Source organism: Suricata suricatta, chromosome 9 (assembly GCF_006229205.1).
Source record: "Suricata suricatta isolate VVHF042 chromosome 9, meerkat_22Aug2017_6uvM2_HiC, whole genome shotgun sequence".
In the NCBI taxonomy this organism is placed as follows: domain Eukaryota; kingdom Metazoa; phylum Chordata; class Mammalia; order Carnivora; family Herpestidae; genus Suricata; species Suricata suricatta.
The window spans coordinates 78,976,649-78,992,370 of record NC_043708.1 but is presented as its reverse complement, the minus strand read 5'-3'; the positions used below and the strand labels follow the sequence as shown (position 1 = coordinate 78,992,370).

At 39.1% G+C, this 15,722-nt stretch overlaps 1 protein-coding gene across 1 annotated transcript in view; it reads right to left on the bottom strand.

The window, feature by feature from the left end:
- FAM98B (family with sequence similarity 98 member B) overlaps positions 1-3,035 on the bottom strand; it is a 34,693-nt gene extending 31,658 nt beyond the window's left edge. The window contains exon 1 of the mRNA XM_029952502.1: positions 2,942-3,035. Within this exon, the coding sequence (XP_029808362.1) occupies positions 2,942-3,012 (71 nt within the window). The 5' untranslated portion in view covers positions 3,013-3,035. The remainder of the gene's footprint in view (positions 1-2,941) is intronic.
- Between the last annotated feature and the right edge of the window lie 12,687 nt (positions 3,036-15,722).

Sequence of the window (15,722 nt, the reverse complement as noted above, 5' to 3'; positions counted from 1 at the left end):
CAGACCTTGCCATACTACTCCACCTCCAAAATCTTTAATTCGACCACAGCCTACTACCTATCCTTTCAGCCTGCTGCTCTTGAATCTCATCTCTACTTCCATTCCACTGGTCCTTCCATATCCTCTGTATATAGTAGCCCCTTGCTGTCTTTATTTTCTTCCCTATCCAATTTAGATTCCATGATGTAACCTTTCATTTTGGTTCTCAATAAATACTTAACTGAAGAAATGAGTCATTGATACCATCATCCTCCTCAGCTCCAAAATCCAATCAACCACTAAGTCCTGTAGCGCACTTCTTCCCATATCCACTTCCACTAAGCAGCGACCACTTTTTGTCTTGACTGTTAACTAAATTCTCCAACACATTCTCCACCTTACCGAGGTAACCCTTCAAACTGGACATCTGTTCTCTCCCTTTTTTATTTAAGATCCTCAGTCATGCCCCAACGCTGTTATGACAGAGAACAAAATCCAAAACACAGCCTGAAAGGTGCTGCGTGCCTTGGTCCTCACCTAACTCTTCAATGCAATCTTCCTTCCACTCTATCAGCCCTTGCTCTCTGCCCTCCAGCCAACAGAGCAAGCTCCTTTCCACTTCAAGGTCCTTGATTATTTTGTTCTCACTTTAAGGACACCCTTGTCCTCCTTTCCCATACACCTCACCTAGCTTACTCCTGTCCTGTACTTACATAGGTCCTCCTATCAGATTATGTCACCTGACTTTTTTTTTCCTTTAAAGCACTTAATACAATTTATAATGTTTGTGTGATCACATCTGTTTCTCCACTGCACCGTCCACATGGACAGGGCTCAATTCTATTTTGCTTGCCACTGACTTACAATGTGTAACATAGAGTTGTGGTCAATAAATATTTGAAATAAACCTCCTTCTGTAACAGTGATTCTCAACTCGGCTGGGAAGCTTTTCCAAAATATGCATGTCTTTATGCACCCCTGCAGATCATTATCCAGTAAGTCTGGTACATAACAGCCTGGAACATTTTATGTCACAAGCTCCATACAGGATTCTGATGTACAACCAGGGCTGAGAGCCACTGTACAAAATCACAGATTGTCAAAACTAAAAAAGACCTCTGAAATCATGAGCTCGCGTTCATGAGGAAAGTTATTCCTACCCAGTCTTCAGCAGATCACTGAACTTTTCTTTCACATAGATTTTCTTTTAACTCCTCCCTTTAATTTCTAAATTTACTTGATCAAGTACTTGCACTGATATTCCCAATGTTTTAATCACAACAGAAAATGCATTATTCACAACCTACATGTATATTTTAAAACCTGGTGCTCAATTACAACACATATTTTAACTAAAAACTACTTTCTATATTTCATTATCGTAAGAAACTTAAACTTCAAAATCTTGTCCTCAGTTATACCAGAAAAATGTTTTGTTTTCCATACTGAATAATCTGAAGCTAATTTCCTTGATAAAAATCAATATTGTAGCAAACTTCATTTTTCAAAACACCTATAATAGGCACAATTCAAGGAATGAAGGAAGAGAAAAAAAAGCACTTTCTCTTTTTCATAAACTATTTACAGAATCATATGATTTTTATCTGGAGAACTCCCTACCTCAAACTATTTGGGGCCTACACACTTCAAGTACTTCAACTTCTTGTTTTGGCTTCCCTAACCAAGTTAAATGAAAATTTCCAAGAGATTTCACGGAGTAAAAATACCCCTTAAATACTCACTGACTCGGTTCTTTCATTTAACATTTATTCCCATCTACTAAGTGCAGAGCTCGAGCTCTGTAACATTGCCAGTTAGATATCACTGGGGTCCAAAGGAGGCAACTGATAGAAGAGGAAGTGAAGTTTTTTGGGGAAAAAAAATAAGGTGAGGTGGGGGTTTTAAGCTTCACAAGAGAATTGTAAAGACACAGCTTATCCCATTCAAGAAACTCCAAGCACGTGGCAGGGCAAACAATCGCGCAGATGGTTCCAATCTCTAAATTTAAGTAAACTATCTGGCCCTATGTCGATCTTTGTCCATTCTCTTCCTTGAACTTTTTTACATTTACCCATTCATCGAATCATAATTTATTGTACCAGCCCCTATTGTAGGATGCTGCTGGGAACAAGACAGGTAAGGCGACTGAATTCCTAGAGCGGAGGAGGTGGGGGCACTGCAAGAGAGAATACACAGGACGAGATAGTTTGGGATTTGGGACAACACTGAGTAAAAACGGGATGAGGCTGAGGGAGACTTTGCACATAATAACCCCACTGCCTCGAAGCATAAACATCATTGCAGGCGTGCTCCCGGCCCTTAGCATTCTGAATTGTAAATTCCAGTCGAGTCTGCGTAGTCCCAACTATGTGAGCTACTAATAATCTGAAAACGGTCTGTTTCCTCTGTCTAGCACATAAATATGCGTTAATTAATACATATTAACACTACGGCAGTACGTTAAGGAACGGATTTAACAGTAGAATGAATGGACCCACACGAAATTAAAGACACTTTCTCCGGTCCAGAGTCCAGGAAACAGAATATTCGCTCCCGGGCCCTAAATAAGCCACAGGTTGTACCCCGCAGGGGACAACAGTCCCCAGCCGCTGTCGGGGTTCAGGCAACAACTACGTCAACAAAACTACCACCCGCGGCGCAGGGACACGCTCCTCTGAAAGGCTGGCGCTAGCCTGGCTGCTCCGCGCCAACTCCGAGGGTGCGGGCGGCGGAGTTTTCAGGCCCGGAGTGTGGAAGAGGGGGCCACGCGCCCCAGCTCTCCGGCCCCGCTCCACCCCTCAAACGGATTTCTCTCCCGCCTCCCTCTTAACTCCGTCGGCGCCGGCAGGAGCGCGGCTGGGAAGGAGGCCTCCACCCAGCTGCCCGCGCGCAGGAGACCGCAGCGGCCAAACGGAGGGAGAGCTTTCGGTTTTCAGGGGAGTGCGTCCCCGGGAATACTCACCCCAGCGCCTCCAGGGTGTCCAACACGTCCCCCTCCATCGTAGGCTCGGGACCTGACTCCGGCCCTCTCATGGTCCGTGGGCCCAAAGCTGTTCGGCGCTCTAAGAAGCCCGCCGGAAACCTGCGTCACGGCGCTAAGGTTCCGGGCGGAGTCTCCGCTAGCACTGCTGACGAGCGCCTCTGAGTGGGGGCGTGGGGGCGTAACCGTTGTGGCCAGAGGCAGGTGGCGCGCAGTGCCGGAAACCTCTTTACGTATAGTGTCAAGTTTTAAAAGTTACAATAAATTGTAGTAAAAAGATTTCTTTGTGCTGGGTCTTTTCTGTGTTGACATCAATCTTCGGAAACATGGTGATTCTTCCACCCCAGTTGTTCTCAGCCTATCGACTCCGGACCTCTCTTTTAATAACAAAAGTCCTGAAATGAAATCTTTATCTTGAGCTAAAATTGGTACATAATGCTAGGTATCTACAGCTATTTTTAAATCAGTAAGCGCGGCAATGCTCCAACTTTAAAGAAGAAATAAAGGGAAAGTAATGTATGACAATATTGTTACACTGTGAAAGGTAGGTCAAGGAAGTAATCAGGTGATTTTATCTATCTGTAGAATCCTTTTAAACACACATACAGAACATGTTTTGTATAAAAAACAAAAATAGCAAAGGCAGGGTAGGGTAGTTGATGTGATATTCTAAAATTGTGACTACTCTCCATGAAGTTCCAAAGAAACAAAACACAATATTCCTTCTATGTACTATTCATGGAGAATTCAGTCTCGAAATCAGTCTCTTCTTGATTCAGTAGCTTCTTGAGATTCACACTTCAATAATTAATTTTCAACCTTTTTTCATTATTAATATTTACAGTTAATGAGATCTAAGAATGAGTCTACAATCTCTTCTTGAATCTGTCCTTTAACTTTTTCCAGATCTGTCATCTTTTTTTCTTGTATTTATAAACTTTTTTCAGTGCCTCACTTTTAAGAAAAAAAAAAGCAGAACATTCAAGATCAACATTAATAAAGAACAGTTATCTCATTTCTATTTGACATTTATAGAGACCATTTTTGGCCAAGATGACTAAAAACAGTACTTTATATGACTATGCAACTTTTTGAGGGAGGCAATAACCACTCAGAACATATATTGTCTCTCTTTGATTAGACATGAATTCAGATACATTAAATTGCAAATAATTTTATATTTAAGCCTGGAATATATGGTAGAGCAGTCATTATTGAAATTGATTAAAAATTAAGGGCAAGTGTGCTTCAGAGGGTTCTACAATTTTATGGGTAAGCTTTTATCTGTAACAGTAACAGAGGTGAGAAGCACTACTCTTAGTGGACTGCAGCAAGCTACGCTCTGTTCTGGAGTACCTCACAAGGTCCAGTAGTTCTGTGTCTTGCACAACTTTTCCATATTCCCGCTGGATATTCATATAGGTGATATAACTACTAATAATGGTTTTACCGTATATTCTGACTCTATTTTACATATGAACCCTAAAATATATTTTGCATATCTGTGCTGAGAGCTCAGAGCCTGCTTCTGATTCTGAGTCTCCCTCTCTCTGACCCTCCCCCAGTCACACTGTGTCTCCCTCAATAAATAAACATTAAAAAATTTTTTAATTAAAAAAAGCAAATTAAGCCCCCAAAACAAAAAGAAATAATAAAGATAAAAGACATCAATGACAGACATCATTGAAATGGGAGAAAATAGAAGAAATTAAGCCAAATTTGCATCTTTTTTGCAAAAACCAGTAATACTGACAAATCTTTAGCCAAGTTGATCAAGAATATAAAAGATGATGACACAAATAACTAATATCCAAAATGAAAAAGGGGACATCCTTACTGTTCATCAGACAATACACAGTTAATAAGAAGATGTCAAAAACAACTTTATGCAGACAAATTTGAAAATCTAGATGAAATTGATATTTTTTGAGAAACAATTTAAAAGAATATAAGGAAAAACTTAAATATGAATAGTTCCATGACTATTAAAGAAATCAAGTTACTAATTAAAATTCACCGAGGAAGAACACTTCAAATTCCTACACTGGCTTCACTCAGTTTCTCTGTTGAACCGCGTCCTCATTTCTAGAGTGTTCCGTAACTATTTGTGGAATGAATGGAATGGATTATAATAGAACAGAACCACAGCATCCAGAGACACATTGTTGTTTGATGCTGTGAATATTCTATAATTTCTGGCCTAAATATCACCTATCAGAAACTATTAACTCCTGTGGAAATATCTAGATTTCATTCCATTGAATTTTACCCTAATGACATCAGTAGTTTAGAACATGATTAGACTGCTACTGATTAGTTTGATTAGAGAGAGGAAATGCTAGTCCCTGTACACAGGCCTGATTATATAATGTTCTGCACTCAGATAGCAGGGTGCCTAGGTGGCTAGGTCGGTTAAGTGTTCGACATGAGCTCAGATCATGATCTCACAGTTTGTGAGTTCAAGCCCCATATCAGGCTCTGCACTGATAGCTCAGAGCCTGGAACCTACTTTAGATTCTGTGTCTTCCTCCCTCTCTGCCCCTTCTCCTCTTACACTCTCTCTCTCTCAGAAGTAAATATTAAAATTTTAAAATAATTTTTTAAAAATTTTTTAAAGAATTTCACGATAGCAAAGGCAGAGCATGAAACCAAGCATGGAATCCTGGTAAGGGTAGGTTTGGTGCAACTGCACAGGTCACATGCCCATCACGTTGACACTTCTTGTACCATCGAAAGGCAAAGAGGTGTTTATGAATTCCGACACTGAACCACTGGAGACTCCACAGCAAAACCTACTTCTTTGCATCAACCCAGGAACTTACCTGACTAATCTCAATTCAGACTGATATATTCAGGAAAAAAAAAAAAAAGGTCTGTATTCAAACTTATCTTCTGTACCAAGGAAACTACCTCTACCTTACTAGTTGCCAAGAATGCGTGGGCCCTCCTACACTCTATATGTACAAAATCAGAGTTTTTAGTGGGCATCATACAAACTAGAGAAAACAGTAGTACCTGTACACTCTTCTTGATACCAGTTCTGTGGGCTCCTTAAACAACAGAAACAAAGCTCTAAGGAGGTAAAAATATCAGACTGTACTCTTGACCAATATGTAGTTACCATGCAAAGGATTTGAAGTGGCATACACAAAGAGAAATACAGAAAGGGCTCTAAGAATCTTTCGAGGGATGTTTACAAGTAATGCAATGTACAAAATTTATATGAATGTTTACTATCCTTGACCGTAGGAGGGGAACACATTTGGAAAACACATTGGCATTTGATTAAGATCCTTGACTTTGCATACCAGAACCCGGGATTTGAGATGGATGCCTCACTGGAACTGACCAGATGTCTGGAGGGGGGAAGTTATACTTGTTCCATGACACTCCCTGTAGTAGGATTATTTCCCAGTGCAACTGAAGCCAGACCTTCAAGCTGGCAGCTGGAACTTAGTGCACCAAATGACTCTGTAAGTGGATATAACCAGTACCTCCTTGCACCTAGGACCAAATATTCTGCTTGAAATTATACTATCTTCATGTGTAGGAGAAGGCTCTTTAGTCAAGCTGTGAAGAGGCATTATTTTGAACCCCAGAGAAAAAAAGGTATGGTCCCCATTTAATACAATATTATGTATGGTACAGGCTTCCAGTTACAGAATGAATAATAGAGACGAATAAAAGATACAGCAAAAGCGAATACAGGTCATGGTACTGCAGTAGTGTTGCATGATGACAGACGGTAGCTACGGTTGTGGTGAGCACAGCGTGACACGCAGGGATGATGAATCCCTATGTTCTACACCTGAAATTAATGTGACATTAAATGTCAACTATACTCAAAAACATGTTTTAATATTATGTATGAGAAAATAAACTGCTGTAACAATCTCAAAATCTCAGTGAATTAAGTTTAGGTCTATCTCATGTCACTGTCCAGTGAAGTGTTTGGTGGGAGGGTATGACATCATATTCCCAGAGATGGTCATGACAATGTCACCAGTACCATATTCTCTTTGGCAAAGTGACTTTGCCATTCCCCCAACAAGTAGAGTTTATTTCCTCACTGAATTGAGGCAGGGCTGGCAGCTCCTTTAATCAATAAAAGATGGTGGAAATGATGCTGTGCCACTCCAGGTAAAGTCCTTAACTTGTTGGCTGCTTCCATTTCCTGCCTCTTACAATGTATGCTTCCAAGATGCCTCCCCCTGGAACTCAGGCACAAGGCCAAGAGATCTTGAGCTACAGAGAGGCCACATGTAGGCACTGCAGTTGACAATCCCAGCTGGGTAAGCAGCCTGTAGCCAGCATCAGCTGGCAGTGTGAGCAGACGTTCTGGTCATCCATCTCAGTTGATCATCAGATGACCGCAGTCTCACCCAACAATTGCCTGTAATTGCATGGGAGATCTCAAGTGGGAACCACCAGGTAAGTCCATTTGTTATGGTAGAATCATAACAAATAATAATACACTGTTGTTTAAGCCAATATCCTTTCAGGAAGTTTACTATGCAGCAGTAGCTAATCAAAACAATGCTTTTCTATATAGTAATTCAGGGACCCTAGATCCTTCTTGAACTCTGCTATTTTGATACTTGGCAACCAAAGTCTGCATAGAAATGAAAATGAGAGAATGGCAGATTATACAAAGAGTTTCAGGGTAAGGAAAAGAAGAAAATATATCACACCTGCTTACACTTCACAGATTAAAACTCAGTCACAGTCACGTTATCCCAACCTGTCTTCAGAGAAGCTAGAAAATACAGTCTTCTGGTGTGCCTAGAAAAAATAAATAAACGGTTGATAAAGCCGTAACATTTTTCTAGCATAATACTCTTTCAAAACCCTCATCTTACCACTTAGGAACATATGGCAAAAAGTATCTGACTGAATCCCCTTTATCCCACTTGCTGGCTAGATATAACTCTCTCATTACTGACTCTTTCCTGAATGTTCTATTTTTTCTAGTGCTGGGGACTGTAATACTGGCCTGTCCTGTTGTATCAGTCTTTATATCTCAGAATTCTGTTGTTTAGAAATATACTAAGTTACAACAAAATAAAAATAAAAATAAATCAGCAACAAATCATCAGATTAGCGTAAGTAATAATGGGAATTTATTGGTTTGGGTACGTCCAGGCCTCACACACAGATTAGTCAGGGTTCCAGCTCTAATTATCCATTTCTCTATGAATCCCTATGCTTCAGCCCCGTGGCTGTCTTCATTTTCAGGATGATTCCCTTTGTGGCCAGTAGGAACCAAGGTTTCACGCTTCTTCATTTATATTAAAAGGCATAAAATAATAATAATTGTTTCCCACAACCATTGGAAAAAACCCCACATACCACAACTTCATGTAGTTGGGCTTCCTCCAATCAATCAGGCATACTGGAGATGGTTGGCTGCCTCCCTGACATTCATTCCCCATTCACCTTTTGTAACAGAACTTCAAGTGAGACATGCATACCTTCTCCAGGAAACCATATGCTCTAAAGTAAGCTGGCCTCACTGTCAGTCCAGAGGCAGGGTCCTTGGGTCTAATATTATCCCATCTTCCTTGTGAGAATGAGTGTGACATAATCTTCATCAGTATGACATAAGGGGGAAGTGTCAATCCAATAAAAGGATACTATATTTGTAAACATTTATGAATCCTTCATAGGATAACTTAAATATATAAAAAAATTAACAGAACTAAAGGGATAAATAGGCAGCAATATGGTAATAGCAGGAAATTTTAATACCCTACTTTTGTCAATGGATAGATCATCCAAACAAAAAAATCAATAAGGAAACATTGGCCAGTTATAACTGGCACAGAAGACCAGATGAACTTACAGATGTGTAAAGAATATTTCATCCCAAAACAACAAAATAAACATACTTTTCAAGCACACTTAGAACATTCTTTAGGAAAGATATATGTTAGACCATGAAGTAAGTCTTAATAAAGTTAAGAAGACTGAAATAATATCAGGTATCTTTTCCAACCACATGGTATGAAACTAGAAACCGATTAAATGAAGAAAACTGGAAAACTCACAAATACATGGACACTGAACAATATGCTAGTGAACAACCAAGGGGTCAAAGGAGAAATCAAAATAGAAATTGAAAAATACCTTGAGACAAATAAAAATGGAAATGAAACATACCAAAACTTATGAGATGCAGTAAGCAGTCCAAAGAGTGGAGTTCATTATAATAAATGCCTACATTAAGAAATAAGAAAGTTCTCAAACAACCTAACTTTATACTTCAAAGAACTAAAATAGAAAAACAAAGCTAAAGTTGGTAGAAAGAAGGAATTAACAAAGACCAAGTCAAAAATAAAACAGGGACAGGGTGCCTACGTGGCTCAGTTGGTTGAGTGTCTGACTTCGGCTCAGGTCATGATCTTATGGTTCGTGGGCTCAAGCCCCACATCAGGCTCTGTGCTGACAGCTAGCTCGGAGTCTGGAGCCTGTTTCCGATTCTGTGTGTCCCTCTCTCTCTGCCTCTCCTCTGTTCATGATGTCTCTCTCAAAAATAAATAAGTACTAAAAACAAAAATTTTTAAAAATAATAAAAATAAAACAGGGACTAAATGACAAAAAATAAATAAAAACAATGAAAGTAAGAACTGGTTTTTGAAACAAAAAATTGACAAACCTTTAGCTAGACGCACCGAGAAGAAAAGAAAGACGGGACTCAATCAGAAGATGAAAAAAAGATGATATAAGTGATGCCACAACAATACAAAGGATAATAAGAAACTATGAACAAATACACACCAACAAATTGGACAAGTAGAAGAAATGGACACACTCCCAGAAACATACACCTACCAACAATGACTCATGAAGAAATAAAAAATCTGAACAGACTATTTACTACTAAGGATTAGAGGTTTTTAATTACTGATTCAAAAAAACAAAAATCAAGGATCAGATGGCTTTACTGGTGAATTCTACCAAACATTTAAAGTTAACAATAGAAGAAAGCATTTGACAAAATATAGCCTCCTTTCTTGATAAAAATCCTCAAGAAAGTAGGGATAGAAGGAACATATCTCAGTATCATAAAAGCCATATATGAGAGACCCAGACCTAGTTTCATCCTCAATGGGGAAAAACTGAGAGCTTTCCCCTAAGATCAAGAACATGACAGGAACGTACACCCTCACCACTGTTGTTCAACATAGTACTGGAGGTCCTATCCACAGCAGTTAGACAACGAAAAGAAATAAAAGGCATACAAATTGGAAAGGAAGAAGTCAAACTTCCATTTTTCAGACTACATGATGCTGTATGTGGAAAACCTTAAAGACTTCATCAAGAAACTGCTATAGTCGATACATGAATTCAGCAAAGTTGCAGGATATAAAATTAACATACAAAAACTACTTTCATTTCTATACACCAACAATGAAGAAGCAGAAGAAGAAATCAAGGAATCAATCCCGCTTACAATTGCACCAAAAAACTATAAGATACCTAGGAATAAACCCAACCAAAGAGGTAAAAGATCTGTATTCTGAAAACTATAGAAAGCTTATGAAAGAAATTGAAGAAGACACAAAGAAATGGAAAAGCATTCTATGCTCATGGACTAGAAAAACAAATACTGTTAAAATGTCTATGCTACCCAGTGCAATTTACACATCTGATGCAATCCCTATCAGAATAACATCAGCATTTTTCAGAGAGCCAGAACAAACAATTCTAAAATGTGTATGGAACCAGAAAAGACCCCAAATAACCAAAGTAGTGTTGAAAAAGAAAACCAAAGTGAAAGGCATCACAATTCTGGACTTTAAGCTGTATTACAAAACTGTTATCATCAAGACAGTATGGCCCCGGCACTAAAACAGACACATATAAATCAGTGGAACAGAATAGAGAACCCAGAAATGGACCCACAAATGTTATGACCTACTAATCTTTGACAAAGCAGGAAAGAATATCTAGTGGAAAAAAGACAGTGTCCTCAGCATATTATGCTGGGAAATTGGACAGCCACATGCAGAAAAATGAAACTGGATCACTTTCTTACAATGTATACAAAAATAAACTCAAAATTGTCTGAAAGACCTAAATGTAAAATAGGAAACCATTAAAATCCTGCAGGCGGAAACAGGAAGCAACCTCTTTGACCTTGAAGCAGCAACTTCTTACTAGACATGTTTCCAGAGGCAAGGGAAACAAAACAAAACAAAAAGAACTACTGGAACCTCATCAAGAGAGCAAGCTTCTACACAGTGAAGAAAACAATCAATAAAACTAAAAGGCAACTGATGGAATGGGATAAGAGATTTGCAAATGACATACAGGATAAAGGGTTAGTATCCAAAATCTGTCAAGAACTTACCAAACTCAACACCCAAAAAACAAATAATCCAGTGAAGAAGTGGGCAGAAGACATGAATAGATACTTTCCCAAAGAAGACATCCAGATGGCAAACACAAGAAAAGATGCTCAACATCACTGATCATCAGGGAAATACAAATCAAAACCACAATGAGTTACCACATCACACCTGTCAAAATGGCTAAAATTAAAAACTCAGGAAACAACAGATGTTGGCGAGGATGTGGAGAAACAGGAACCCTCTTGCACTGTTGGGGGGAATGTAATTTGGTGCTGCCACTCTGGAAGACAGTATGGAGGTCCCTCAAAAAAAATTAAAACTATCCTACAACCCAGCAACTGCACTACTAGGAATTTATCCAAAGGATACATAACTGCTGATTTGAAAAGGCACATGCACCCCAATGTTTATAGTAGTGCTATCAACAGTAGCCAAATTATGGAAAGAGCCCACATGTCCATCAACTGTTGAATAGGTAAAGAAAATGTGGCATATATATATATATATATATATATATATACATACATACAATGGAATATATTCCATTCCATATGATTACACTCATATGTGACATTTAAGAAACACAACAGGTTGGGGCACCTGGGTGGCTCAGTCAGTTAAGCCTCTGACTTCAGCTCAGGTCATGGTCTCACAGTTCCTGAGTTCAAGCCCCATGTTGGGCTCTGTGCTGACAGCTCAGAAGCTGGACCCTGCTTCAGATTCTGTGTCTCCCTCTCTCTCTGCCTTTCCCCTTCTCATTCTCTCTCATTCTCTCTCTCTCTCTCTCAAAAAATAAACATTAAAAGTTAAATTAAAAAAAAAGAAACACAAATGATTAACATAGGGGAAGGGAAAGAAAAATAAGACAGAAACAGAGAGGGAGGCAAACCATAAGACTCTTAAATACAAAGAAAAAACTGAAGGCTGCGGTGGGGGGGAAAGGGCGGTTCCAGGGTGGGCTAAATGGGTGATGGGCATTACAGACAGCATTTGTTGGGATGAGCACTGGGTGTTATAAGTAAGTGATGAATCATTAAATTCTACACTAAAATCAACAATGAAGGGAGGGAGGGAAGGGAAGAAAGGAAGGAGGGAAAGAAGAAAAGGTGATACTAATGCTTCTCAAAATCTTTGAAAAAAAAAAATAGAAGAGGAGGGAACACTTCAAACTCCTTTTATGAGACCAACATTAGCCTGATACTGAAACCAGATAAAGACACTACAAGAAAACAAAATTGTAGGCCAATATTTCTGATGAACAAAGATGCAAAAAAAAGCAACAAAATATCCACAAACCGTATACCATAGTACATTAAAAAGAACATACATCATGATCAAGTGGGATTCATTCCAGGGATTCAAGGAAAGTTCAACATCCACAAAATCAATAGGATATATTGACAAAATGAAAGAAAAATTATATGATCATCTCAATAAAGAACATTTGACAAAATTTAACATCCATTTGTGACAAAAACACTCAACAAAGTGGATATAGAGGAAATATACCTCAACATAAGAAAGGCCATATATGACAAGCCCACAGCTAAAGTCAAATTCAATGATGAAAAGCTGAAAGCTTTTACTTAAGGTCAGAAACAAAACAAGGATGGTGGTAAGATAAATTGGTATCATCACTTAGGAAATAGTACAGAACTTCCTCCAAAAATTAAAAATAGAATTATAAAATTATCCGGCAATTCTATCTTTGGGAACACAAAGGAAATTAAACCTAACTTGAAAGCATAGCCACATCTCTGTGTTGGTAGCAGGATTATTTATTATAGCCTAATTTTTAGAGAAGGTCAATAAAATTGGTAAAATTCTAGCCAGACGGATCAGAAAAAAAAAAAACGAGACAGGATGCAAATTACCCATATCAGGGATGACAAAGTAATGTCATAAGAGTTCCTTTAGATTTAATCCACTCATCAGTTGATAAACATGTGGGCTCTTTCCATAATTTGGCTATTGTTTTTTGTTTTTTTTTAAATTTTTGATACAGAGAGAGACAGAGCATGAGAGGGGGAGGGGCAGAGAGAAAGGGAGACACAGAACCAGAAGCAGGCTCCAGGCTCTGAGCTAGCTGTCAGCACAGAGCCCGATGCAGGGCTCAAACCCATGAACATGAGATCTGACCTGAGCCGAAGTCGGAGGCCTAATCGACTGAGCCACCCAGGCGCCCCCATAATTTGGCTATTGTTGATAGCACTACTATAAACATTGGGGTGCATGTATGCCTTTTCAAATCAGCAGTTATGTATCCTTTGGATAAATTCCTAGTAGTGCAGTTGCTGGGTTGTAGGATAGTTTTACTTTTAATTTTTTTTGAGGGACCTCCATACTGTCTTCCAGAGTGGCAGCACCAAATTACATTCCCCCCAACAGTGCAAGAGGGTTCCTGTTTCTCCACATCCTCGCCAACATCTGTTGTTTCCTGAGTTTTTAATTTTAGCCATTTTGACAGGTGTGATGTGGTAACTCATTGTGGTTTTGATTTGTATTTCCCTGATGATCAGTGATGTTGAGCATCTTTTCTTGTGTTTGCCATCTGGATGTCTTCTTTGGGAAAGTATCTATTCATGTCTTCTGCCCACTTCTTCACTGGATTATTTGTTTTTTGGGTGTTGAGTTTGGTAAGTTCTTGACAGATTTTGGATACTAACCCTTTATCCTGTATGTCATTTGCAAATCTCTTATCCCATTCCATCAGTTGCCTTTTAGTTTGTTGACTGTTTCCTTTGTGGTATATACATACAATGGAATACTACTTGGTAAAGAAAAAGATCAAAATCTTGCCATTTGCAATAATGTGGATGGAACTGGAGGGTATTATGCTAAGAGAAATTAGCCAATCAGAGAAAGACAGATATCATATGATTTTATTCATGTGTGGAATTTGAGAAACTCAATAGATGATCATAGGGAAAGGGAAGGAAAACTAAGATAAAACAGCGAGGGAGGAAAACCATAACAGACTCCTAAATACAGAGAACAAACTAAGGGCTGCTTGATGGGGGGTGTGGGTATGGAGTGGTTAAATGGGTGATGGGCATTAAGGAGGGCACTTTTCAGGATGAGCACTAGGTGTCATATGTAAGAGATGAATCACTGGGTTCTACTCCTGATGCCAAGACTACCCTTTATGTTAACTAACTTGAAAATAAATTTTAACAAACATTAAGTAGGCTAGAATTGTAATGATCCGCCTCAAGACCCAGATCATTCATTTACTTGTATATTAAAGTCAGTTCAATATTTTAAAAAAGGAGAGAGATCCTTTAGAATGTAAAGGCATGGAGGTGCCTGGGTGGCTTAGTCAGTTAAGCATCCAGCTTTGGCTCAGGTCATGATCTTGCAGTTTGTGAGTGTGAGACCCACGTCAGGCTTTGTGCTCAGAGCTTGAAACCTACTTCAGATTCTGTATCTCCCTCTTTTTCTCTGCCCCTCCACTGCTCACACTGTCTCGGTCTCTCTCTCTCTCTCTCTCAAAAAATGAACATTTAAAAATTTCAAAAATAATTTAAAAATAAAGGCACAAATTAATTTTTGACAAAGCAGGAAAGAGTATCCGATGGAAAAAAGACTGCCTCTTTAGCAGGTGGTGCTGGGAGAACTGGACAGCAACATGCAGAAGAATGAAACTAGACCACTTTCTTACACCATACACAAAAATAAATTCAAAATGGCTGAGGGACCTGAATGTGAGACAGGAAACCATCAAAACCCTCGAGGAGAAAGTAGGAAAAAACCTCCTTGAACTTAACCACAACAATTTCCTACTCGACACATCCCTAAAGGCAAGGGAAATGAAAGCAAAAATAACCTACTGGGACCTCATCAAGATAAAAAGCTTCTGCACTGCAAAGGAAACAATCAGGAAAACTAATAGGCAACCAACAGAATGGGAAAAGATAGTTGCAAATAGCATATCAGATAAAAGGCTAGTATCCAAAATATACAAGGAACTCATGAAACTCCACACCCAAAAAATGAATAATCCAGTGAAGAAATGGGCAGAAGACATAAACAGACACTTCTCTAAAGAGGACATCCAGATGGCCTACAGGCACATGAAACAATGTTCAACATCACTCATCATCAGGGAAACACAAATCAAAACCACACTGAGATACCACCTCACACCAGTCAGAGTGGCTAAAATGAACAAATCAAGAGACTATGGATGCTGGCGAGGGTGTGGAGAGATGGGCACCCTCCTACACTGTTGGGAATGTAAACTGATGCAGCCACTCTGGAAAACAGTATGGAGGTTCCTCAAAAAACTATCCATAGAACTCCCTTATAACCCAGCAATAGCCCTGCTAGGGATTTACCCAAGAGATACAGAAATGCTGATGCATAGGAGCACATGTACCCCAATGTTCATAGAAGCGATGTCAACAATA